At 47.6% G+C, this 25,476-nt stretch overlaps 1 protein-coding gene across 1 annotated transcript; it reads left to right on the top strand.

The window, feature by feature from the left end:
- Window positions 1–1,216: 1,216 nt before the first annotated feature.
- On the top strand, window positions 1,217–24,776 carry KLHL30 (kelch like family member 30). The gene is made up of 7 exons (XM_077825541.1): window positions 1,217–1,990; window positions 12,170–12,302; window positions 16,310–16,396; window positions 17,200–17,355; window positions 17,737–17,925; window positions 19,992–20,137; window positions 24,525–24,776. The coding sequence occupies exons 1-7, from the start codon at window positions 1,217–1,219 to the stop codon at window positions 24,774–24,776; spliced, it is 1,737 nt and encodes a 578-aa protein (XP_077681667.1).
- Window positions 24,777–25,476: the final 700 nt, after the last annotated feature.

Below are 25,476 nucleotides of genomic sequence, written 5' to 3'. Positions count from 1 at the left end.
GACTGTCTCTTCCTATGTGTCCATATCACTTTCATGCCCACTGGTTGTTTTATTATCGTAGCACATGGGAGCCACAGTCATGGGCCAGGCATCCAGCATGCCAGGCGTTGCACAAACACAGAACAAACTATCCCTGTGGTGTAAGGCTATGTTTACACCTAAAACTTAGGCTGACCTCGCTCCAGCTTAGCGCTGTGATGAATTCCACACCTGGTGCGACAGAGGTAGGGTGACTTCACCCCTGTTGTAGATTCAGCTAGGTGGATGGAATAATTCTTACTTTACCCAGCACACGGGGAACTGCCAGACAGCTCCCCCCTCAGCTCCTCTCTCCAGAGCACGTTGGAAGGATTCTTTCCTTGACCTAGCTACTGCCTCTCGGAGAGGTGGACTAACGCCAACAATGGAAAACCCTCTTCTGTTAATGTAGGAAGCATCTACACTGTGGTGCTACAACGTCAGGGCTGCGGTGCCATCGCTGTGTTGCTGTAGTTTAGAGTTTGGAAAGTTTAGACATACCCTTAATATAAAATGAGTGACAGCGGATGCATACAGACAGACAAATGTGGTGGAGGGAATACAAGGAAACAATGAGGCTATCAGTCAGCACGCTTGGAGGCAGTCTCAGCACACCAGCAGCCTAAACACTGTCAGGGTTCTTGTAAGCTTCATAGCAAAGGAGAGGTTTAAGGAGGGTTTTGGAGGAGGAAAATGGGCTAGTTTTGCCGCTGTTTATTGGGAGGGGGCAGCCTGGGGGAAAAGCCACACAGGCCACTGAAAATATGTTTCATTCAATCAGATTCTCTCCTCCTTCTAAGAGGAGCTAGAAATTGGTTCCCAACAGGAGACAGTCAGTGATGTCGGGGCTGCAGGATAGAGGCACTTAGTCCAGCAAGGGGAAGTGCTCTGGGGTACACCTATGAGCCTGGAACCTCTGGAGACATGTGCTTTGTGGAGGGACGTGAGGGAGATGAGGGCATTGACACACAAGTCACGGAAGCACTCATCATCAATCCTGCTTGTGCCTATAAGTTTTTTGGGAGAATCAGCCTTTATGAACACCCATTGGTGCTGGGAGGAGAGAGTTGCTACTGACCTTCCTTTTCAGGGCAACCAGCCAATTATTCATTCCCCTCTTTCATTGCTTATTAAGCAGGGTGGAGTTTCCATGTTAGAGCCCCAAAAAAAGGAGTGGGATTTACCAGAGGACAGCACCATGGTGAGGAACGTTGATGACTTCGATTTCTCCCTCCCATCCCACCCCCAGGCCATCTTGGAAGGCCTGCGGAGCCTGCGCTCCAATCCGAAGCTCTCTGACATCACGCTGCTTGTGGGTGGGCATGAGTTCCCCTGCCACCGTGGCATCCTGGCCCTCTGCAGCCACTACTTCAATGCCATGTTCACTGGCGACTTTATTGAGAGCATCTCAGCCCGTGTGGAGATCAAAGAGGTGGATCCTGTTGTCATGGAGACTCTGATCGACTTTGCTTACACAGGAAAGATCACCATCAACCAGGGGAACGTGGAGGCGCTAATCCGGACCTCCAACCAGCTCCATTTCTCCACCATACGGAAAGTCTGCAGCCGCTACCTGAGACAGCAGATGGATGCAACCAACTGCCTGGGCATCTGTGCGTTTGGGGAGAACCATGGCTGCCCAGAGGTGTCCTCAAAGGCCTGGGCTTTCCTGCAGGAGAATTTTGAGGCTGTATCACACCAGGAGGAGTTTCTCCAGCTATCCAAGGAGAGGCTTGTAGTCTACTTGTCCAATGACCTGCTGCAGGTACAGGAAGAACAGAGCCTAGCTGAAGCTGTGCTTAGGTGGGTGAGGTATGATGAAGCATCTAGAGCCAAGCACTTGCCGGAGCTCCTAGACCTGGTGCACTTGGTTTCACTCCCAGACCAGTACCTGCAGAACCTGCTCTCATTTGAGCCGCTGATCCAGGATTCGGAAGCTTGCAAGGCTGTCATCTCCAGATACCGAAGCACGGTCAGTGCTGTAAGGTATCAGAATGGCCCTGTATAGATGGAGCTTCTGTCCTAGAGGGAGGTTGCCAGGGGGAAAATGATCTGCATCAGTGTGCAACTAGATTCCTAGGTGTGAGAGTCCAGGTCAGACTACCTTTCCACTCTGATGGTGAATGTGGTTTAGAAGGTGCTATAGAAATGCTGAGGGAGATGCCCTAAAGGCCAGCAGAGGGAAGTGGGGCTTTTCCCAGAGTCAGCGAGGCACAGGAATCCAGTGCAGGCTCAGAGCCCCCTAAATCATCTCTGTAGCCAAGCCTCTTCCAGCTCAGTGCAGAAATCCACTGTAGGCTCTGTAGGAGCTTTACCCCAATCCATTCCCACTCAGTGACCACAGCCATTCCTAGCTTCCCTGCCTGGGAAGGGTCTACCAGTTATAGTTGCACTACTATAGCCCACTTTGAGGACACTCCTAGTCCGGTAGATGAGTGGCCTTTTTTGGTTTAGTTTAACCTCCTGCCCAAGTTTAATGGGATAAAGGCTCCTCTTGTCCTAGAATGAGAGTGTCTGCCCAGGAATGGTGGGATAGGAGGAGCGTTGTACTAGGATAGGTTTCAGAGTAACACCCGTGTTAGTCTGTATTCGCAAAAAGAAAAGGAGTACTTGTGGCACTTTAGAGACTAACTAATTTATTTGAGCATGAGCTTTCGTGAGCTGCAGCTCACTTCATCGGATGCACCCGATGAAGTGAGCTGTAGCTCACGAAAACTTATGCTCAAATAAATTGAGCAGTCTCTAAGGTGCCACAAGTACTCCTTTTCTTTTTGTACTAGGATAGCTATATCAGTTTAAATTTACCCTTAGCTTATACCAGAAACACTTTCCTGTCTAGCCAAAGCCTTCAAGGGACTATATTTAAAATGTGTAAATGGTGAACAGACAAATTGAGGCGACAAGTCAGGTCAAATAACCAACTGAAAACCTTCTCCCAACATTTGAGCTCACCCCTCCAGCTCCTGGAAGGCTGTCATAGTTTGTTAATTGTTTCTTCATTTTCACATGCATTAGCACTGCATTTTGGTAGAGCCTGGAGGCATAAAAACCACAGGAAAGACTTCTAAGGTGGATATTTCAAACCCAGCTGGAACCAGACCAGGCCAGAATGCTTCCACGGATACTGTGTGTTCACAAGATTCCCAGAAGACTGAATTAGTTGGGGTACCTTTGAACAAGCACAGAGATTCTTGGGTGCTAATCTGAACCAAACTAATGAGTCTGAGTTCTTGGAGAGGTGGAAAGTTGTTCCATAAATCCAAAAATCAATTTCCATAACACATTCATTCTTGGTTTATTCCAAACAATGGAACAGAGTGAACTTTACCTATTGCTTCACTTTTTGAAATACACCCCACTCACCACATCTCAGGATGCAGGTAGAAACAGCGAGAGCAATGCTGATTTACACATAAGAATGGCCCTACTGTATCAGGCCAAAGTCTGTCTATCCCAGTATCCTGTTTTCTGACAGTGGCCAGTGCCAGGTGCCCCAGAGGGAATGAACAGAACAGGTAATCATCAAGTGATCCATTGCCTGTCGCTCATTCCCAGCTTCTGGCAAACAGAGGCTAGGGACACCATCCCTGCCCATCCTGGCTAATAGCTATTGATGGACCTATCCTCCATGAATTTATCTAGTTCTTTTTTGAACCCTGTTATGGTCTTGGCCTTCACAACATCCTCTGGCAAGGAGTTCCACAGGTTGACTGTGTGTTGTATGAAGAAATACTTCCTTTTATTTATTTTAAACCTGCTGCCTATTAATTTCATTTGGTGACCCCCTAGTTCTTGTGTTATGAGAAGTAGTAAACACTTCCTTATCTACTTTCTCTACACCAGTCACGATTTTATAGCCCTCAATCATATCTCCTTTTAGCCGTCTCTTTTCCAAGCTGAAAAGTCCCAGTCTTATTAATCTCTCCTCATACGGAAGCAGTTCCATACCCCTAATCATTTTTGTTGCCATTTTCTGAAACTTTTCCAGTTCCAATATATCTTTGAGATGGGATGACCACATCTGCACACAGTATTCATGGATTTACGTAGAGGCAACATGATATTTCCTGTCCTATTATCTATCCCTTTCTTAATTATTCCTGCTGAGGAGTTGGCCCACAGTCTTTGGTTCTTTTATCAAAAGGTAGAACTAGAACCTTCCTCCAAAGCAAATATCCACCTGGATCACCACAGGGAAATCTTGGATACTAGAGACAGACCTTGAATCCAGCTCTATTGATGATGCAGGGGAACAAATTTTAGCATTGAGGGCCCTCCACTGAGAGCCCGTGCGTTCACTTAACCTGCACTGCCATACACAGAAAGGAAGGGAATGGCTCCTAGGACCCATGCCTTAGAGATCATGTTAGATCAAGGTGACCTAACACAAATATTAGCTGCAAATAATATAATTCACCTTGGACAGCCACCATAAAACCTAGCTGGGTTTTTGTGCAGCCAAGGAAAGAAGTAGATCAGCTCTATTGCTGAAAGCCAAGAATCTGGTACCTGGACCTCATGTGAAGTGACTGATGCCATGTATTAGTACCTTGCAGCTCAGTTGCATCCTCGAAGGCTTTTCAGGCTTACCACAGCAGTATTACTCACAGTAACTGCCTCCCTCAGTGGGGAAGAGTTCACGGTGGATAAAAATCAATGGAAAAAAAAAACCACCTATCTAAAGATAGTTTTAATTAAGATACTTTATAGCTCGGAAATCTCTCAACATGGAATAGGGATTATAAATTCTATAGTATGTGACAATATGGCCGATGTTCGTATGGTGGGTCCTGCACTTTTCTTGGGGGCAAGGCTAAGATGCCACCCCTGGCCCCTGCTCTTTGGCCCCGAGGGCCCCGCTAGTGGCCTGGGAAGTGGGGGAGGGGTCTGGGTTTGCTCCTCGCTCTGAGTCCCAGCCCCCTCAACCCCTGCAGGTTTCTTATCCTCTTCCCCCTTGGGTGGGGTTGCCCTCAGTCCCCTGCCCCTGTTCCCGTCCCCATTTCAGCCCCTGCTACTATCCTTAACCTTTATTCCTTTCCTTCTCCTCTTGCTGCCGCCCCCGGCCTTGCCTCATTTTCTTTTTACGAGGGCCCTGGGGAGGTGGTTTGTTTTTCCCCCTCTCCTGGCCCATCCGGGGCTGCAGTTCTTCCTCCACCATTGTCCCTAGTGCTGAGGGCTGAGTCAGGTGGCGTGGCACCAGATGCACTGTCCTAGGGATGAGGGTTCCATGACCACCGCTCCCAAGAGAAGGAGGCAGGTGGTGGTGGTCGGGGACACTCCCCTCAGGGGGACTGAGTCATCTATCTGCTGCCCCGACCAGGAAAACCGAGAAGTCTGCTGCTTGCCAGGAGCTAGAATTCACGATGTGATGGAGAGACTCATCAAGCCCTCAGATCACTACCCCTTCCTGCTTCTCCACATGGGCACCAATGATACTGCCAGGAATGACCTTGAGTGGATCACTGCAGACTACGTGGCTCTGGGAAGAAGGATAAAGGAGTTTGAGGTGCAATTGGTGTTCTCGTCCATCCTCCCCATGGAAGGAAAAGGCCCAAGTAGAGACTGTCGAATCGTGGAAGTCAATGAATGGCTACGCAGGTGGTGTTGGAGAGAAGGCTTTGGATTCTTTGACCATGGGATGATGTTGCAAGAAGGAGGAGTGCTAGGGAGAGATGGGCTCCACCTAATGAAGAGAGGGAAGAGCGTCTTTGCAAGCAGGCTGGGTAACCTAGTGAGGAGGGCTTTAAACTAGGTTCACCGGGGGAAGGAGACCAAAGCCCTGAGGTAAGTGGAGATGTGGGATACCGGTAGGAAGCACAAGCAGGAAAACACGAAAAGGGAGGGCTCCTGCCTCATACTGAGAAAGCAGGACAAACAGCAAGTTATCTCAAGTGCCTATACACAAATGCAAGAAGCCTGGGAAACAAGCAGGGAGAACTGGAAGTCCTGGCACAGTCAAGGAATTATGATGTGATTGGAATAACAGAGACTTGGTGGGATAGCTCACATGACTGGAGTACTGTCATGGATAGATATAAACTGTTCAAGAAGGACAGGCAGGGCAGAAAAGGTGGCGGAGTTGCATTGTAAGTAAGAGAGCAGTATGACTGCTCAGAGCTCTGGTATGAAACTGCAGAAAAACCTGAGTGTCTCTGGATTAAGTTTAGAAGCGTGAGCAACAATGGTGATGTTGTGGTGGGAGTCTGCTATAGACCACCGGATCAGGCTTTCTTCCAGCAACTAACGGAAGTTACTAGATCGCAGGTCCTGGTTCTCATGGGAGACTTCAATCACCCTGATATCTGCTGGGAGAGCAATACAGCGGTGCACAGACAATCCAGGAAGTTTTTGGAAAGTGTAGGGGACAATTTCCTGGTGCAAGTGCTGGAGTAACCAACTAGGGGCAGAGCTGTTCTTGATCTGCTGCTCACAAACAGGGAAGAATTAGTAGGGGAAGCTAAAGTGGCCGGGAACCTGGGAGGCAGTGACCATGAGATGGTCGAGTTCAGGATCCTGACACAAGGAAGAAAGGAGAGAAGCAGAATATGGACCCTGGACTCAGAAAAGCAGACTTTGACTCCCTCAGGGAACTGATGGGCAGGATTCCCTGGGAGAATAACATGAGGGGGAAAGGAGTCCAGGAGAGCTGACTGTATTTTAATGCATCCTTATTGAGGTTGCAGGAACAAAGCATCCAGATGTGTAGAAAGAATAGTAAATATGGCAGGTGACCAGCTTGGCTTAACAGTGAAATCCTTGCTGATCTTAAAACACAAAAAAGAAGCTGACAAGAAGTGGAAGACTGGACAGATGACCAGGGAAGAGTATAAAAATATTGCTCAGGCATGCAGGAGTGAAATCAGGAAGGCCAAATCACACTTGGGGTTGCAACCGGCAAGAGATGTTAAGAGTAACAAGAAGGGTTTCTTCAGGTATGTTAGCAACAAGAAGAAAGCCAAGGAATATGTGGGCCCCTTACTGAATGAGGGAGGCAACCTAGTGACAGAGGATGTGGAAAAAGCTAATGTACTCAGGGCTTTTTTTTCCCCTCAGTCTTCACGAACAAGGTCAGCTCCCAGACTGCTGCTCTGGGCAGCACAGCATGGGGAGGTGACTAGCCCTCTGTGAAGAAAGAAGTGGTTCAGGACTATTTAGAAAAACTGGACAAGCACAAGTCCATGGGGCCGGATGCGCTGCATCTGAGAGTGCTAAAGGAGTTGGCAGATGTGATTGCAGAGCCATTGGCCATTATCTTTGAAAACTCATGGCGACTGGGGGAGGTCCTGGACGACTGGTCAAAGGCTAATGTAGTGCCCATCTTTAAAAAAAGGGAAGGAGGATGATCCTGGGAACTACAGGCCAGTCAGCCTCACCTCAGTCCCTGGAAAAATCATGGAACAGGTCCTCAAGCAATCAATTCTGAAGCACTTAAAGGAGAGGAAAGTGATCAGGTATAGTCAGCATGGATTCACCAAGGGCAAGTCATGCCTGACTAATCTAATTGCTTTCTGTGACAAGATAACTGGCTCTGTGGATGGGGGGAAAAGCGGTAGATGTGTTGTTCCTTGACTTTAGCAAAGCTTTTGACATGGTCTCCCACAGTATTCTTGCCAGCAAGTTACAGAAGTATGGGCAGGATGAATGGACTATAAGGTGGATAGAAAGCTGGCTAGATTGTCAGGCTCAATGGGTAGTGATCAATGGCTCCATGTCTAGTTGGCAGCTGGTATCAAGTGGAGTGCCCCAAGGGTCGGTCCTTGGGCCAGTTTTGTTCAATATCTTCATAAATGATCTGGAGGATGGTGTGGATTACACCCTCAGCAAGTTTGCAGATGACACTAAACTGGGAGAGGTAGATATTCTGGAGGGTAGGGATAGGATACAGAGGGCCCTAGACAAATTAGACAATTGGGCCAAAAGTAATCCGATGTGGTTTAGCAAGGATAAGTGCAGAGTTCTGCACTTAAGAAAGAAGAATCCCATGCACTGCTACAGACTAGGGACTGAATGGCTAGGCAGCAGTTCTGCAGAAAAGGACCTAGGGGTTACAGTGGACGAGAATCTGGATATGAGTCAACAGTGTGCCCTTGTTGCCAAGAAGGCCAATGGCATTTTGGGATGTATAAGTAGGGGCATTGCCAGCAGGTTGAGGGATGTGATCGTTCCCCTCTATTTGACATTGGTGAGGCCTTATCTGGAGTACTTTGTCCAGTTTTGGGCCCCACACTACAAGAAGGATGTGGAAAAATTGGAAAGAGTCCAGCAGAGGGCAACAAAAATGATTAGGGGTCTGGAACACATGACTTATGAGGAGAGGCTGAGGGAACTGGGATTATTTAGTCTGCAGAAGAGAAGAATGAGGGGGGATTTGATAGCTGCTTTCAACTACCTGAAAGGGGGTTCCAAAGAGGATGGATCTAGACTGTTCCCAGTGGTAGCAGATGACAGAACGAGGAGTAATGGTCTCAAGTTGCAGTGGGGGAGGTTTAGGTTGGATATTAGGAAACACTTTTTCACTAGGAGGGTCGTGAAACACTGGAATGCGTTACCTAGGGAGGTGGTGGAATCTGCTTCCTTAGAAGTTTTTGAGGTCAGGCTTGACAAAGGCCTGGCTGGGATGATTTAGTTGGGGATTGGTCCTGCTTTGAGCAGGGGGTTGGACTAGATGCACCTGCTGCACCTCCGGGTTTGGGTGGAAGGGCTCATGTTGCCTCTTGTCAATGTCTATGCCCCGGCATCCAGCCTGGAGCTAGCATGTTTCTTTCAGCAGGCGTCCCTCTTCCTCAGTTCTTTGGATCCTCCGAGAGCGTAAGTGCCCAAGGGGGGAAAAAAAAGGGGGTGGCCAGAATGCCACCCCTGGAATTGTGCTGCCCCAAGCACGTGTTTGCTTTCCTGGTGCCTAGAGCCGGACCTGACAACCATGGATAAGTTCGTGATAAGAACCAGCAGATTACAAGAAGAGGTAATTGATGAAAAAATTGCCCGGTTTGTTTATGCAACAAACTCTCATTTCTGTATGATTGAGAACCCACACTTCATTAACATGGTTCAGTCATTAAGACCAGGATACAGTCCATCGAACAGAGCAGATGTTGCAGCCAAATCGCTGGATAAACTGGAGGAAAGAAATTGAGCAGTGTGCAAAAGGTCTAGAGGGTGAAATTGTTAACCCGAGTCTTGATGGGTGGAGCAATGTCCATAATGATCCTGTTGTATGTGCTTCTGTGACAACAGAAGAAGGGAATGTCTTCCTTACAGAAACAATTGATACATTAGGAAATGCACACACAGCAGAATACTTACAAGAAGTAGCAGTAAAAGCTATAACAAACTGTGAAAAACAATTCAAATGTCTAGTACGCAGCTTGGTCACAGAAAATGCTGCAAATGTATCCAAGATGAGAAGAAATTTAGAAGAGAATGAAGAGAGTCCCCAGCTAACATACAGTTGCAGTGCTCATTTGATGCACCTCCTAGCCAAAGACTTCAGTGTTCCAGAAATAAAGGCTAATGTTGTTGAAATTGCAAAATACTTCCGTAACACCATTTTGCAGCAGTTGCTCTAAAAAAGTGGGAGGAACCAAGCTAACTCTCCCACAAGACGTGCAATGGAACTGAGTAGTGGACTGTTTTGAGCACTGTATCAAGCACTGGCCTAATTTGATGACAGTCTGAACAAAATCATGAAAAAATAGATGGCACTGTCACAGCCGAAGTTCTCAACATTGGGCTTAAGAGAAATGTTGAACACATGCTGAGCGCCCTGAAGCCTATTTCTGTAGCCTTGAACAAAGTGCAGGGAAATCGCTGTTTTATTGCTGGTGCTGTTGACATTTGGAAGGAACTGAATGAGATCTTAAAAGGGGAAATATGCAATGACAGAGTTAAATTACAAGCATTAAAAAAATGAAATGGGACAAGCACTATCTCCAGCTCATTTTTTCGCAAATATCCTCAATACTAGGTACCAGGGTCAAACATTAACTGCTGATGAAGAGGAGTTGGCTACGACATGGACATCCAGCAATCATCTTCCATAATGCCAACTATAAAAACTTCAGAGCTAAGGGTGAATCATTCAAGAAATATATGTTTGCTGATGTTTTAAAGGAAGTCACACCAGTGAACTGGTGGAAGTCACTTAATACTTGGATTCAGAGACCGTTGAAGTGATAATCTCACTTTTAACAGCAGTAGCTTCTTCTGCCAGTGTAGAAAGAATATTTTCTTCCTTTGAACTAATTCATTCCAAATTGAGAAATTGTTTGGGATCTGAAAAAGCAGGAAAGCTTGTTTTTCTTTTCCAGATTATGAACAAACAGGAAAATGAAGGTGAAGACAACTGAGTTAGTTGCAGAAGCCATTTTAAGTTTCTCATATTGAGTTAACTGATATAGTTGATTTAATTTGTTTTTTTAAAATATATTTCATTAACTATTTTAGTTAACAATTAACAAAAACAAACCTGATTTTAAAAAACTTGAATATTTAACTAAATTCAAAAATTCACATGCTTGTTTGTTAAATTATATGTTTGCTGTTGAAGAAAAAAATCTAGAATACATAACATCATTGTTTTAGTTAACTAAAACAATTTAAATGTCTGTCTGGTGATGTTCTCCTCCTAACACAGCAGGGCAAGAAAATCCTCCGAATATTATTGATTAACCTGTTGAATTGGAGATAGTTCACCTCCCAATGACTTCATAAATATCTGCTTCAATTACCTTTGGTAAATGAAATAACCAAACAATTGTTCATTTTCTGATATAGCTGTAAAACTAATCTGAAAAGTTTTCAAAATAAATCACTTAAGATGTATAGTGTGTACTTTCTAAAAATGAAACCTATATCTCTGAGTTGTGAAGAATATATATTAAGGTTATAACACCCAACAAGAATACACTTTTATGTAGAAATCCATGATTAAATCAAGTCTTCCTGACTAGTGATTTAAATCAAATCGACACTGGAAGAGTTTCCTTTGATGGCTAGTAGACAGTAATTTGACGTTGATGTTCTCTTTGTGAAGATTTCAGAGTAACAGCCGTGTTAGTCTGTATTCGCAAAAAGAAAAGGAGTACTTGTGGCACCTTAGAGACTAACCAGTTTATTTGAGCATGAGCTTTCAAAGCTCATGCTCAAATAAACTGGTTAGTCTCTAAGGTGCCACAAGTACTCCTTTTCTCTTTGTGAAGAGTGCAGCGGGGGTGAGGGTCACGGAGACACAGGACTTTGTGGGCAGGAAAGGCACCTGCTTTCAATGGATAAGCAAGCACAGAAACCCCCTCCAAATGCTCCCAGTGAATGGGAAGGGACCTATGCAAGCCACCATGGTTAACCCAGCTTGGCACAGGGCTCCAGAGCTGTAGCTGCTGGGCAGGCAGGTACAGTGGTTAATAGGCAATAAGCAAGCTGTGCTGCTTGGGCAGATAGTGCTAGTGGGAGGATGTCCAGCAGCAGTGCAACACACAGTCTACACTGTGAGCCCTGGGAGCAGCAGTAGCATGGTCAGTCCACACAGGGCTAAAGGAGGGAGACAGAGTGATTTTTCTACCCAGATAATGTGAATTGTAGCAGCCTCGGGGCTGAAGGAGCATGTCAGGCAGAGAGCAGGCAGCAGGGAATGCTGGCCCAAGCTGAGGCTGCAGTGGATGGGGCCCCCCAAACTCCCTGCTCAGCAGGCTTTGCTCTCTCTCTCTCCCCCCTCCCATCCCATTTTCCATAACGTAGATGATTTTGGGCTGGCAGCATGCACGTTTCCAAAACTCCCATTGCGCCAAGGCTGGATAAACTCATAGGCATGTGCCCTGGATTCCAGAGCCACGTGATGACATTGGAATCTCAGCTTGCATTTTACACAGAAGGTTTGTAGTCCTTCTGGTGGCCAAGGAAAGCTTGAGAATATGCCCTTGAGTGTAAGTGATACAGCACTGTCTGCCTGAGTCTGCAGACAGCCTCCTGCAGAGGCAGAAGCAGCCACTAGAGCCAGAGAGGAAGCCACCTGGCTCTCCACCCACCACCAGAAAAGACTTACTGCCATTCTAGAACGCCTGTCCAGGAGAATGAGGAGCTTGGGCCTAGCCGCTGAGCCTGGTGACATGTTTTTTTTATCTCCTATAAGGTGGAAAACAGGTCCTTTGTCCAGAAGAGCCTACTTGCCCTTCCACAGAAGCTGGAGGAAGTGCTGGTGGTGGTCGCGGGTCGAGCTCTGGAAGAGCATGAGGCAGAAGACGTGCAGTTGCCAGTCTCCCAGAACTTTGCCTTTTACAATCCCAAGACCAGTAAGCAAGCAAAACCAAGCCTGTTTCTAGCTGAGGTTCAGGCCAGGCCCAGCATACGCATGTGTGGCCCTTCCTTGCTGTCAACCTCTGAGGGAGGCCACACCCTGTAAGAACAATCTAAGATAATGGGAAAGTTGCAGTCTTGGTGCTCGATCCCTTCAGCAGGGTAGAGCAGTGAGTGGTTCAGGGGCCCAAGCCCTCAGGCAGGGCAGGACACCAAACAATCTAAAGCCCAACCCTCAGGCAGGGTATAGTCAGGGAACTCAGGCCCTCAGACAGGGCAGGGTACCAAACACAGTCTTGGGTTCTAGACTTCAGGAAAGGGTGAGCACCGAACACAGACTAGCAGGCTCCAGCAAGGGGTCGGGTCAGGTCAGGTCCAATTTGTCAACCTGGCTCTGGGGGGAGACAGGCAAGCACAGGCCTCTTGGCCTAAAGAGGGGGAGTACTGCCAAAGATAGGGGGATGCAGGCCCACCAGACTCCACTGCATCCCAGCCCAGGGCCCTAACAGTAGCAGAGCAGTCTGCCACTGGGTCAGCAAGGAATCCCACTGCAACACACTGATCGTGTTTCAGATGCCCCTGCAGCCAGACTACAGCTGGCTATCCCTGGGCTCCTTCCTACCCTCCTCTCAAGGTGTACTTGTATATCCTCTGTCTCCTCAGGGTATACTGCCAGTGGCAATCCCAGCAGCTCTTCAGCATTGGTTGTGTCTGGCAGCTCTGGTAGCTTGGGCAAGTCCTCAGGGTAACTGAAGTCTTCTGCAGGCTCCTGCCTCAACAGTGGGGGAAACATGTCCATCTCCTTTAGCAGCTGCTACCCAAATGAGTTACAGGGCCCGCCTTTTATACTTCCTGTTCCGCCCCTGTGCTTCTGGCATGGTGAGCGTGGCCTTCCTGGTTCCACCCACTGGGGGGCGTCTGGCCCTCCCTCACTGTCAATCTCTGAGGGAGACCTGCCTCTTTGCTACACCCAGGGTTACATCCAGCTCAGGCAGGACTTCAGTGATGCAGATGGCTGAATAACTGCAGTATTGGAGCGGAGTTTCTGTTGTCTACTGGAGGTCTTACACTGCTGCCTTGTTCGAACCACTCTCCATCCCCTGTGCACTGCTGGATTAGTGCTAAGAAGATGGAGCCCTGGATTTGGCCCTAAAAGTTTTGTGGGCAAAGCGTGTGATGCAATAGATATGCAGTCTTTCTCTCTTAAGCTTGAGAGAGAAACTTCTGCCAGTTCCTATGTGTTCTGGTCTTTTCTTAGCCTCTGTGTGTCACCTGTCCAAAGCTATTGAGTAGGATCGAGAGGATGAACTCACACAGCTAACGGTGCCTTGGTGTAGTTTGTGCGGGGTGGGTGGGTGGGTGGGTTTGCTGATGGTGTGTGGTCCCCTAGAGAGGACGAAGGACCTGAAATCAGGAGACCTGCCTTCTCTTCCCAGCTCTGACTCTGGCTCAGCCACATCACTTAGGCCCTATAGTTTTAAACAAAGGGGCCCAAATTCAGGGGTTACATTTGAAAATGTTGGCACCTCTTCAGTTTTCTGTCTGTTAGGAGGGGATGATGCCAACCCCCCTTTGAAATGGCAGCTAGTATTGTTTGTATAAAATACATGTGGCAGGACTGAGAACCAGCAGCTGAACTAGCAGTCTGCTCACTGGAAGGCCAATTAATTTCCCCGAGAAGGGCCTGACTGAGAAAAGCTGGGGCTAATTGCTAGGGAGCTAAGGAGCTAGTTAACCCATTAACTGGAAAAGCAGAAAGGTGCATAAGAAGGAAGTGCAAAGTGGGAATGAGAGACAGAAAAGGAAAGTGGGAGGGGCTAGCATGATCAGGGCTAGCATGACCCCTCTCTGGCAAAGAGGGGTGATGTTGGTATGTCCTTGTAAATAGAGTTGCTTCCCAGGCCTGTAAAGGGTGGTGGTTGAGATTAAAATAAGTAAACTACATGTCAGTGTTTTCAAACTGGAGGTGTGAAAGCCATTTGTGTGAGAAGACAGGGGTCTCATTCAGACCCTATGCACAAGAAGGAATGGAGTCTCTCAGTCATTGTCTCCCCATAGACCAAAAAATAGACTCTTCCTCCCCATATCCGTCCCAGGATGCTGGATCCTGGTTCCATGGAAGCCAGCAGCCAAACTCTCACTGACTTCAGTGGAGCCAGATTGGACCCATTTATTCTGACTATTGCCCATCCTTATCCACAGGGCCACTAATGGAGGCCTGAACTGGCCCTGGGAGGGTGGGTGATGAGAGCGCCCCACACCTCACGCGGCTCTAGTGTCCAATTGGTTCTAAAATGCAGATTAAAAACAAACAAAAAAAGACGCCTGGGTGCCGAGAGTCTGGTCACAGTTTCCAAGTCCATAACAAGCCGCAAGCTCCTTAGTATCTCAGAGGCCTCGGTTCCTGAGAGTGGTCCTGGAACCATGCTGCGGGGCCCTGTGCTGGTGGCTCACAAACAACGTGGCCATGCCAGGGGCTAAACTACCAGCGAACCCTTTACATCAGAGATTTAGACACGCACAGTAACCAGCCGCATTCATCCTAGAATGAAGCCATTACCAGGGTGATGTAATGCTCTGGGTGTCCTTGGCTTTTGTCATTCGCTGAACAGCTGGTTTCCCCACAGGCTGATGCTCTCGCAATCGCACAGCCTAATGCTAGCTCTATTCCCCAGGTGACAAGCCCATGAGTCAGACTTTCTGCAGCTTGGGTGTGGAGACAGGGCATAATCCTGGCAGACTGATGCAATTGCAGGAGACTTTGACAACATTATGTACGCAAGGACCAGAGCTAATTAACACACACAATTCCCCTGTAGCCAAATGAACATAGCCGGGTCTCAGCCTCCCCGTGCCATGTTGTAAGAGCCTGAGCAAATGTCCATTGAAGTCAATGAAAAGATTCCCACTGACTTCAGTGAGCTGTAGGTCAGGCCATCAGACAGGAGAACAGTTTTAACACGGGTATGCTTCAGTATCGTACAGAAGAGATACGCTCCAGCACCAGTGGAATAGTCAGTGGGTAGCCATTGTAGTCCTGCATGGTATGAAAAGTGTACGCAATCTCACACTTCCAGGCACAAACTGATTTCCACAGGCGTGGGGCAGGTTTCCCCTCACGCCATGTACAGTGTGGCACAGACAGGTATGGTGGAAGCTCAAAGCACTGGTGACTGCCAGAGGCAGATACAGGGATTCTAGTACATGTCTACAGTATCAGGGCCGGATCCCCAGTAGGTGTAAATTATTGTAATGCCACTGAAGATAATGGGCCAGATCCCCAGTTGGTTGTAAATTGGTGTAGCTCCATGAGGTCAGTGGAACTGTGTTGATTTACACCAGCTGGGATGGGGCCCACAGAATGAGGAGATTTCCATTTTAATGGCCGGTTTAGTTTCGATTCTTTAAGAACTGTGGGTGGAGCCATTTGGATACCAAAAGAGGAAAGGATTCCATCAGAATTACACTTGTAAGCTTTCCTCACCTATCTCCTACAGCATTACAGCAGAGATGGCTGAGGAATATTGGGGTGTTGTTTAAGGGAGCCTGCGTAACACTGTTCAGAATAGAATAGGAGCTGTTCTTAGGCTTCCTACTTTCCTTTCCAAGAATACATCCAGAGTGAAATGAATGGCAGTTGTGCAGTTCAATGTATTGCAAAAACTTGGTGGAGTTTGGCCAGCTTTTGTTACTGGCGAGCTGTAAAGACTCCTGTTCAATATTCCTTCCATTTGCAGCAGTACATGAGGATCTGGCTCCAGTGAATTTCCTAAAGACCAGTTGTGCCAAATAGCTAGGGGAGTGTTGGAGGGGGGCAGGGAAATCTGGGGAAGGGACCATTTTAACAGTTCTGATCCTACCTGTTATTTAGAGCAGAGGAGGCATGTTGTCTTGCATTTCGGTCATATGTTGGGAAGACAGAAGCACTGGGAAGTATGTAGTGGCTTATGCCTTTGGATCTGGTCTAAGCCTTTAGGTTCTTTATGACTTTTCTGTGTTTCAGAAAGATGGATGGCTCTTCCTGACTTTCCAGACTACAATAAATGGGGCTTTTCTCTGGTGGCACTAAATAATTATGTTTATGTCACAGGTATGTAACTTGGGGATCTCATCCAACCCCTCCGCTGAACCTAAGCTGGAACCTAACCTTTGGAATTCCTTGTGTTTCCCTTCACGTGTCTGGTCTGGTGGCCCCACAGGGTATTTTTTTCTGTTTAATGAAACAGAGAAAATAAATGACAAATTAATTTAATAAATGTTACTCTTTCCATGGCATCCAGAGGACATTTTGCTAATAAGCAGCAACTCTGAGGAAGTTCAGTGCTATCACATAGCTCCTGGGCAGTAGTTCAGCAATTTTCAGGTTGTATAAGTTCAGCGCTCTTTGATTGATTTAATTAAATTAATGAATGGAAGAATGGCCCATGACACCACAGTGCCATGAATTAATTATGTCCCAGGCTGTACTTCATGCTTGGATGGTGTGGTTTTTCGAGAGAGACCCCCTTGTCTCTCTATCTACCGTGGTTGGTACCTGCTGAAGTTCATCTTGCTAGGCCTGGCAGTAGCTGGGCTTTTCAGTAGAGGGTTCTCTCCTGTGGATTTTACTCCTTCTCACAATCTGCCTGTGTTTAAATTTGGTGACCTTTTGTTTGTTTGGACTTTAGATTAGTTTGTTTTTATTTTCTGGGGTTGCTTCTATTGAGCTGCAGCCAGCAGCCTGTGGTGCTGTGTTCTTCGTAAAGTTGTCTTCAAATCACAGTTTAATTTAATGCCTGTAAAGGGGCCTAGATGTCAAGGCAAAAGATGCAGTGTAGGACCACTACTCTGGGCAGGGCTGACTCTACCTTACAACATTTTGTCTCTGTGTGTGATGGATTATTCTCTTCCTAGGTGGCTCCAGGGGGACGCAGAATGACACCTGGTCCACAACCCAGTCCTGGTGCTTCCGTCTCAAGGAGGGTGCATGGAAACTCATTGCACCAATGCTGAAACCCAGAACAAACCATGCCAGTGCTGTCCTCAATGGAGAGATCTATGCCATTGGGGGTAGGCACCATCCGTCTCTCTGGCCACCTCCCCTCTCTCTTGTCTGTCAGTCTCTGATAAGGCCCTTCTGTATGGAGACACCCATAAGGCCAGCTCATTGTCCTCCTTCAGATCCCCTGCTGAGAAGCCTGCAGACCAGCATGCTCAGCATGCTGATCGCTCTGGTCAAATTGTTTCCTTGTGCTCCCTGTTTTTTGTATCCGTCTGTTGTCTCCTGTCTTGTACTGAGATTGGAAGCACTTTGGGTCAGGGCCTGTCTCTTTGTCATGTGTTTGTACAGCAGTGGCACAGTGGGGCTCTGGACTCCCGATGCTACTGCAATGCAAATAATACTCCCTGTGCTGTGCTAACCTCTCACCTGTCTCCTCTCTTGGTATGTAGGGACCACAGTGGACACGGTGGAGGTGGAGTGCTATGACCCTTATAATAATAGCTGGTGCCCCATCAGCCCTGCCCTGAAGTATGTTAGCAACTTCACTGCAACTGGATGTCTGGGGAAGCTCTACCTCGTTGGCTCTTGTGCTGTCAAGTACAATGCACTAACACTGCAGTGTTACAACCCTATCATAGGTAAGGAGAAGGAACAGCAACAGGAATTTTGGACGCAAAGGCCCAAGCCTCAGAAAGGTCCCTCCCAACAATACTTTGCCAGTCCTGGCGCACGTGCATCAACGTGTTCACCTACAACGTGTGTTGTCCTGCATGAAATAGAACCAGAGCATATGTGAGTGTGTGATGCGTGAGTTATGTTTGTGTCAGCCTGTTCATCTCGAATCAGGGGCCAGGGAACGTGGTGCCCATTGTGCAGCAGGAAGCAAGGATTCCTGCTGAGAGACGCTGTAAATTCGGCACTCATTCTGTGTCAAGACCTAAATTCTTTAACTTGGGGTGACTTGGCATAGCTCCATTGCCCTCCATGGAACGATACTGATTTCCACCAGCTTAGGGTTGGTGCCTTGTTCCCTTAGGTACGGTAAAACTCCAAACAGTTGCTGCCCGTTTCATGTAGCCATTTCCAGTTATTTAAAACATACAAAACATTGAACTGTCTCTGGTAATTTACTTACATGGAGTTTCATAAGACCCAGTATGAGAACATTAGTGAGCATGAACCAAATTTAAATGAGGTAAAAGTGCTACCTACACAGTGATTTAGAGTATTATGGATGAGCAAACTGGGTCAGCCTCAGCTATCATCTCTTCCCCAAAGTGAACCCCAGACTTGTGTTCTCTTCTAGTTCAGGAAATGTTCACTGTGGGCCAGATTGTGAACCTCTTACTCTCCCTCGTGAGTATTAACTTACACAAGCTAGGTCTATTGAAGGCAAGCGGAGGCAGTGTGGCCTAGTGGACAGAGCACTGAACTGGGACTCAGAGCTGGCTTCTATCCCTGGTGCTGCAGTTGGCCCATGGGTGACTTTGAGCTAGCCCCATCACCTCTCTGTGCCTCAGTTTCTCCATTTGTGAAATTGAGATCATGATACTGAATCCTTTGTAAAGCACTGTGAGAGCAATTTATTAGAAGCATGACATAAGAACTGGGTATTATAATAATATTGCTCAAGTGAGTAACTGTTTCCCAGGGGGAGTAAGGGTCTCACATTCTGGCCCTGTGTCTCCCACTACCATGTGGACACTCTTTCCCCCATCTGATGTGGTTCTTCATTGGAAGGCCAGGTGTGCTGGCTCCTTTGTGATTCCCTTTCCAGTGCTGCCACTAAGTGTGTCTTAGAGGGACAAATGTGCATATGACATCAGCATGATATGGCAGTGGCACATGACAATATGATGATCTATGAGCCTGGAAAGTTATTTTTGAGCTATTAGTGGCTCACATGTTTAGGAAACCCTTTATTGGCAGCCATCCTCTTACTCAGAAGGTCTTAGATACATTGCCCTGAAGTTATACAAAGTGACTGTTATATAAAGTTATACAAAGTTATACAAAGTGAGCATTAGAATACCTTGCGTAAAGGAGTCATATGACAAGCCTATGTTAGCTGGTACCCAGAATCAGCCTTTGCTCTGTCCCTAAATGATACACCAGAATGGTTAAAGCGAGACTGGTGCTGTCTAGTTCCTGTGAAAGAAGAGATGTGTCTTCACTCCATTAGCTGATTTAAATACTGTAGCCCAGTTTAACCGCATATGGACTCACCAGAAGCTTTAACCTTTGAAACTAGCACAAAGATAGATAAATTGAGACAATTCCAAAATATGCTCCCTCTTTTGCCTCTTCACATCCATGCCAGTGTCCAGCTGGTCTCAGGACCACAGTTTGCTCCCTACAAGTGAATTACATGCCAGGCTAATGTTAATCAGGTCAGACAATGCATGGCGAAAACCCCTCATGACTGCCTTGCCCAAGGCCCATATGGTAAGAGGTCAGTTATAGGGCCTGATTCTGAGAGTATTTACACCCATATAATGCCATGAATGTAAATGGGTTGACTCCTGATTTACACCAGTGTAAGTGATATGGGAATCAGCCCAGCAAGCTACTATGGTGGGCCAGCCTGCTCTCTCCCGTCCTTGTGACTCTGTCACCCTGTGACTCATTAACACCCTGTGATAACTTTATTACTAGTCAAGGCTCCTAAGCACTTTCACTAACTGATGATGGCTGTTTCTGGCAGATGTGTGGAGTGTAATCGCATCCCCATTCATCCCAAAGTACCTCTCTGCCCCGCGCTGTGCCTCCCTGCATGGAGCAATTTACCTCATTGGGGACAACACAAAGAAGGTGTATGTGTATGATCCAGATGCTAACATCTGGCAGAAGGTAGGTGGAGTGGGTCACTGGGGTGCACCATGCTGGACATGGATTCCCCAGTGCCATGTTGGAAGGAGGGCTCTATTTGATATGTATGTGGATTTCATAGTGCCTAACCCAGAGTATCAGGACACCCCTTCTCTATAACCCTATGTTGGGAGAAAGCAAGGCTTGGTCACAATAGTTATTCAATCCTAGGCTTCTCCACATTGACCCACTAACATGGCCTTGGGTCAGACCACTTCTTCTGTGGCTTGTGGGCAATTTGGCCTGGAGGCTAGTTCCATTCTGCATTCCTTCTGTGTAAGTGTCTGCCACAACCATCTATTGAACTGACTGGGGTTGGAGTGAGGGGCCAGTGAGCTGAGACACCCAAATTCATTTCCCCACAGCTCAAAGTAAAGCCCCAGCCATTGCTGCTTCTACCACCCGAGTCCCTGGCAATGGGACCCTCAAACAGAGGCTTGTTCTCGTCTCTGAGTGATTCTCCGGCCAAAGGGAAGCTGGTAGCTGGTAGCTTTGTTCTAACCCCCTAAATGCCTATCCCAGAGCCCCAAAAAGACCTGACTTGGAGTGAGGGGGCCTCAGGAAGCAACATGGCATAACCCACTTCCCTGGGCCCCGCTGGCCTTCAAGGAGCTGTGTGTTTAATGTTGTTGCAGGGTTGGGTTACACAAGATCATTCTGAAATCCTGCTGCAGCTGTTCACATGGCGTCAGTGCTCAGCTGACCAAGCTGCCAATACTCCAGACAGGTGCAGAGAAAGCCCTGCCAGTCTCTCCCTCCCTCAGCTTCCTTTTTTTCTGCTTATGAATAACTTTCAGTGCTCCATTGGTCACCCATTGGTTCCAGTTCTGGGACTGGTTCTGTTAACTCTTTCAGCATAGAATGCACAGTTCTCCTTCCTTCTCTGCCTGTAGAGCAGAGTGCTCCTCAGGTCTAGGATCACCCAGCACAGCTTTAGTAGCATCATCTCTGACAGTTGCATCCGATGAAGTGAGCTGTATGCTCAAATAAATGTGTTAGTCTCTAAGGTGCCACAAGTCCTCCTTTTCTTTTTGCGAATACAGACTAACATGGCTGCTACTCTGACACTGGTCATCTCTGACAGGGGTTCTCAACCTTTCTCTTTCTGAGGCCCCCCCCAACATGCTCCATGGCCCAGCTGTGCCACAACATCTTTTGCATAGGTAGAAAGCAGGGCAATTACTCAGGTCCCCATGCCACAGGGAGCATTGTGAAGCTAAATTGCTCAGGCTTTGACGTTAGCCCTGAGTGGTGGGCTTTGGGCCCTGGGTTGCAGTCCTGTGCAGTGAGGCTCTGGCTTTCTGCCCTGGGTCCTAGCGAGTATAATACCAGCTATGCATGGCGGACCCCCTGAACCCTCTCGTGGTCCCCAAGGGGGCCCCAGACACCTGGTTGAGAACCATTGGTCTAGGAGAAGCTGAAGGTATCCTGATCAAGTGTCCTTGTGCAAAGTGGGGCAAGCAGGCAGACAGAATGGGCTGGTAACTTGGCTGATTTCAGTTACAGCCCCAGCTTTACTTTGTCTATTTCTTTCATGTCATCCCACCCACCTGTCCTGGTGTCAGGATTCAGTGTAAGCACCGCAACTTCTGGGTATTGCTCTGGTCAGGACTCCCTTCCCCCCCTGCCCCAGCTTTTTCTCACCACCTGTCATCGCCTGTAAGTTCCCAGTAACTGTCATTGCTTTCCAGGTGTGTTCAACACCTAGCACAGTGGGGCCTTGAGCCCTGTCTCAGCTTAGACACTACTGTAATAAAAGTGATACTGATAGACTCAGAAAGAAGGGATAGGGCCTGTGACCCTAGCTGGGTCTTATGCCACTTTTGTCCTGTATATATTTTGAGGTGGGGTTATGGAAGTGGAGCTCCGGTAATAGCCAGCCACCCTGGCTGAGTGAACTACTGAAACCTACTTAGCCATGTCACTATGGGTCTAATTTAGCTGTTACTGGGGTCTAAATTAGCTGTTACCACTCAGGAAAGAGATCTTGAAGTCATTGTGGATAGTTCTCTGAAAACATCCACTCAATGTGCAGTGGCAGTCAAAAAAGCAAACAGAATGCTGGAAATAATTAAGAAAGGGATAGATTATAGGACAGGAAATATCATGTTGCCTCTATATAAATCCATTGTACGCCCTCATCTTGAATACTGTGTGCAGATGTGGTCATCCCATCTCAAAAAAGATATATTGGAATTGGAAAAGTTTCAGAAAATGGCAACAAAAATGATTAGGGGTATGGAACTGCTTCCGTATGAGGAGAGATTAATAAGACTGGGACTTTTCAGCTTGGAAAAGAGACGGCTAAAAGGAGATATGATTGAGGTCTATAAAATCATGACTGATGTAGAGAAAGTAGATAAGGAAGTGTTGTTTACTACTTCTCATAACACAAGAACTAGGGGGTCACCAAATGAAATTAATAGGCAGCAGGTTTAAAATAAATAAAAGGAAGTATTTCTTCACACAACACACAGTCAACCTGTGGAACTCCTTGCCAGAGGATGTTGTGAAGGCCAAGACCATAGCAGGGTTCAAAAAAGAACTAGATAAATTCATGGAGGTTAGGTCCATCAATAGCTATTAGCCAGGATGGGCAGGGATGGTGTCCCTAGCCTCTGTTTGCCAGAAGCTGGGAATGAGCGACAGGCAATGGATCATTTGATGATTACCTGTTCTGTTCATTCCCTCTGGGGCACCTGGCACTGGCCACTGTCAGAAGACAGGATACTGGGCTAGATGGACCTTTGGTCTGACCCAGTAGGGCCATTCTTATGTTCTTATGATATGTAAGTGTCATAATTAGGCTTCAGATTTAACTCCTCATTGACATGTAAATCCCAGTGTGATAGGCACCATAGAAATACCACAGACAGATTAAATTAGTTAAGATGTTTCTGGGACACCTGGGAGCTCTTTTAATAATAATACTGCAGGGCTCTCACCAGCACTTTTCATCAGTAATGCACAAACTATCATTATCTGTATTGTTTACAGCTGGAGACTCAGAAACAGAGAAGTGAAGTGACTTGCCCAAATTCCCCAATAGGCCAGTGGCAGAGACAGGACTAGAACCCAGGTTTCCTTAATCCTAGTCCAGTACTCAGGCTATTAGGCTGCTATTGTTATAAGCTACCTGTATTTATTGGGTGGGATTTACAAAATTTTCTTTACAGCTATCTGAGCTACAAATTTAGGCCAAAAGTTTCACATCTAGGCACCTAAGTTCCCAGTTAAGTATCTGCATGAAATCAGCTTGGTTTTCAGAGGTGCTCAGCACCTGAAGCCCTCCCTATGGATTTCAGTGGCTCATTTGGAAAATGATTTATTTATTTTAATGAAAGCTTTAAATTCTTCAGTAAGTGCTGGGCCCCAGGGCATCGCTGGAACAACGTGCCAGCCCCACTTCAGCACTAGATATGATTGATGCACACAAGTCATGGCACTGTCAGCAGGGCCCCTCATGCAATTCCCATTCAGCTCAGTAACATGGATGTCTCATCACATCTTAACAATGCTGCTGGGTCCTCTAGGAGCTGGGTTGAGATCCCAGAACCTCATTCCACTTATGAGCTCTTTGAGATTTGAGCCCAGAAGTGACTCCTTATTGCATATGTGCCCTGTGCAATTCACTCAGGGTCTTCCTTGCGAGTTCTCCCTGACCCCCAAAAGAGCTCACCTGGGTTTAGTGGGACTTTCAGCCCAGGAAAGCCAGCCTGGCTGGGTTATGTGTTAGATAGAGTACTTGGACTGTTTTTATGTGGGCTGGTAACCCATCCACTTTGCAGTGAGGACAGAGGATAAATCCCTCCAGTGCTGACAGTCCTCCAGTGCCTTCCCACAATTCCCCCTGCATGCCCAGAAGGACAGACAAGTTCTCCCACAATTCACTGGGAAAGAATCCCAGAGGGGCTTAGTTCACTGCAGTGCAAAGAACCATGGGATGTGCCGCTAGAAGTCCTAGAGAGTGTAGAGCCAATAAGGGCTCAGCAACTGGGATGTGGCTTTTCAGTGTGGCTGCACACACCCAGACTGGACTAATCTGGATGTCAATCACCTGAGTTAACTTTGCACTGAAGACAAACCTGTTCTTCCACCCCCTTTCCTCTTGTAGGAAATGGAGATGGAAAGATGTTTACTTGCAGGATGTTACTCAGACCCTCCATGTTTCTGTATGCAGTACAGAGTTCCAACCAGGTGTGGCGCCTGGTAAAGAACCAAAGACAAAGCTGGAACTCAAGCTGTGCGGAACTCTGTTTGTCTGTCTGTATATAATGACTGCCTCCTGTGTAAGGCAGCCTGGATTCCATATATTGTGATGTGGTGCGAGTGAGCTATAGCCCTATATCATGACTGATATCTCCTTCAGGTGCAGCTGCTTCACACTCTGCATGAAAACGGAGGCATGGTGCCACTGGGAGGCAAACTCTTTGTGACAGGTGGACGCTGGAAGGGCCTGGATGGTGACTACCGGGTGGAGATGGAAGTTTATGATTGTGCTAAAGATATTTGGACAAGGGAGGGAGCCCTGCCGTGCCTCTGGCTCTACCACAGCTCTTCCTCCATCTTCATGGATACATCAAAGTGGACAGAGCCCTTCCTGGGAAACCATGTCCAGTAGGAGAGGCTGGGACCCTCACTTAGGGCTTGAGTGGTCCTGCCCAGGATTTGGAAGGACAAAGTGATGGTTTATTTGTTTGAATTATCACCATTTTTGCATGTATTTTTGCCTTCATGTTTCATGTGGACCTTGGATTAGAGCAGTGGTCACCAACCGGTAGATCACGATCGACTGGTTGATCCTGGGACCTCTGACAGTCAATCGCGATCTCCAGCTGCTAAAAGTCCAGTGGCACAGTGGGGCTAAGGCAGGCTCTCTGCCTGCTGAGAACCTGGCCCCACGCCACTCCTGGAAGCAGCTAGCATTCCCCTAACCCCTGGAGGAGGGGGCAGGGGTCTCCGCATGCTGCTCCTTCCTACAAGCATCACCTCCGCAGCTCCCATTGGCTGGGAACAGGGAACTGCGGACAATGGGAACTGTGGTGGCAGTGCCTACAGAGAGTGGCAGCATGCAAAGCCATGTCCCCCCACCCCCCAGGGGCCACACGGGCATGTTGGCTGCTTCCAGAAGTGGTGTGGGGCCTGCCTTAGCCCCGCTGCGCTGCTGACTAAGGTAAGTGCTGCCCGGCGGGAATTTTCACCCCTCTTGCACCCTAGCCCCCTGCCCCAGCCCTGAGCCCCGTCCCAGAGCCATCACCCTGTGCCCCCTCCTGCACCCCAAACTCCCTCCCACACTTCAACCCTCTGCCCCAGCCCTGAGC

This window comes from Eretmochelys imbricata, chromosome 9, assembly GCF_965152235.1.
Source record: "Eretmochelys imbricata isolate rEreImb1 chromosome 9, rEreImb1.hap1, whole genome shotgun sequence".
Lineage (NCBI taxonomy): Eukaryota > Metazoa > Chordata > Testudines > Cheloniidae > Eretmochelys > Eretmochelys imbricata.
This window is presented reverse-complemented; position numbering and strand designations above follow the sequence as displayed.

Bases quoted from the DNA above. Each gene is read 5' to 3' on its own strand.
- KLHL30 (XM_077825541.1), top strand. From the start codon at position 1,217: ATGGTGAGGAACGTTGATGACTTCGATTTCTCCCTCCCATCCCACCCC. The intron at 12,303-16,309 runs GTAAGCAAGCAA...TCTGTGTTTCAG, and splicing joins CTTTTACAATCCCAAGACCA to AAAGATGGATGGCTCTTCCT. The intron at 20,138-24,524 runs GTAGGTGGAGTG...TATCTCCTTCAG, and splicing joins ATGCTAACATCTGGCAGAAG to GTGCAGCTGCTTCACACTCT.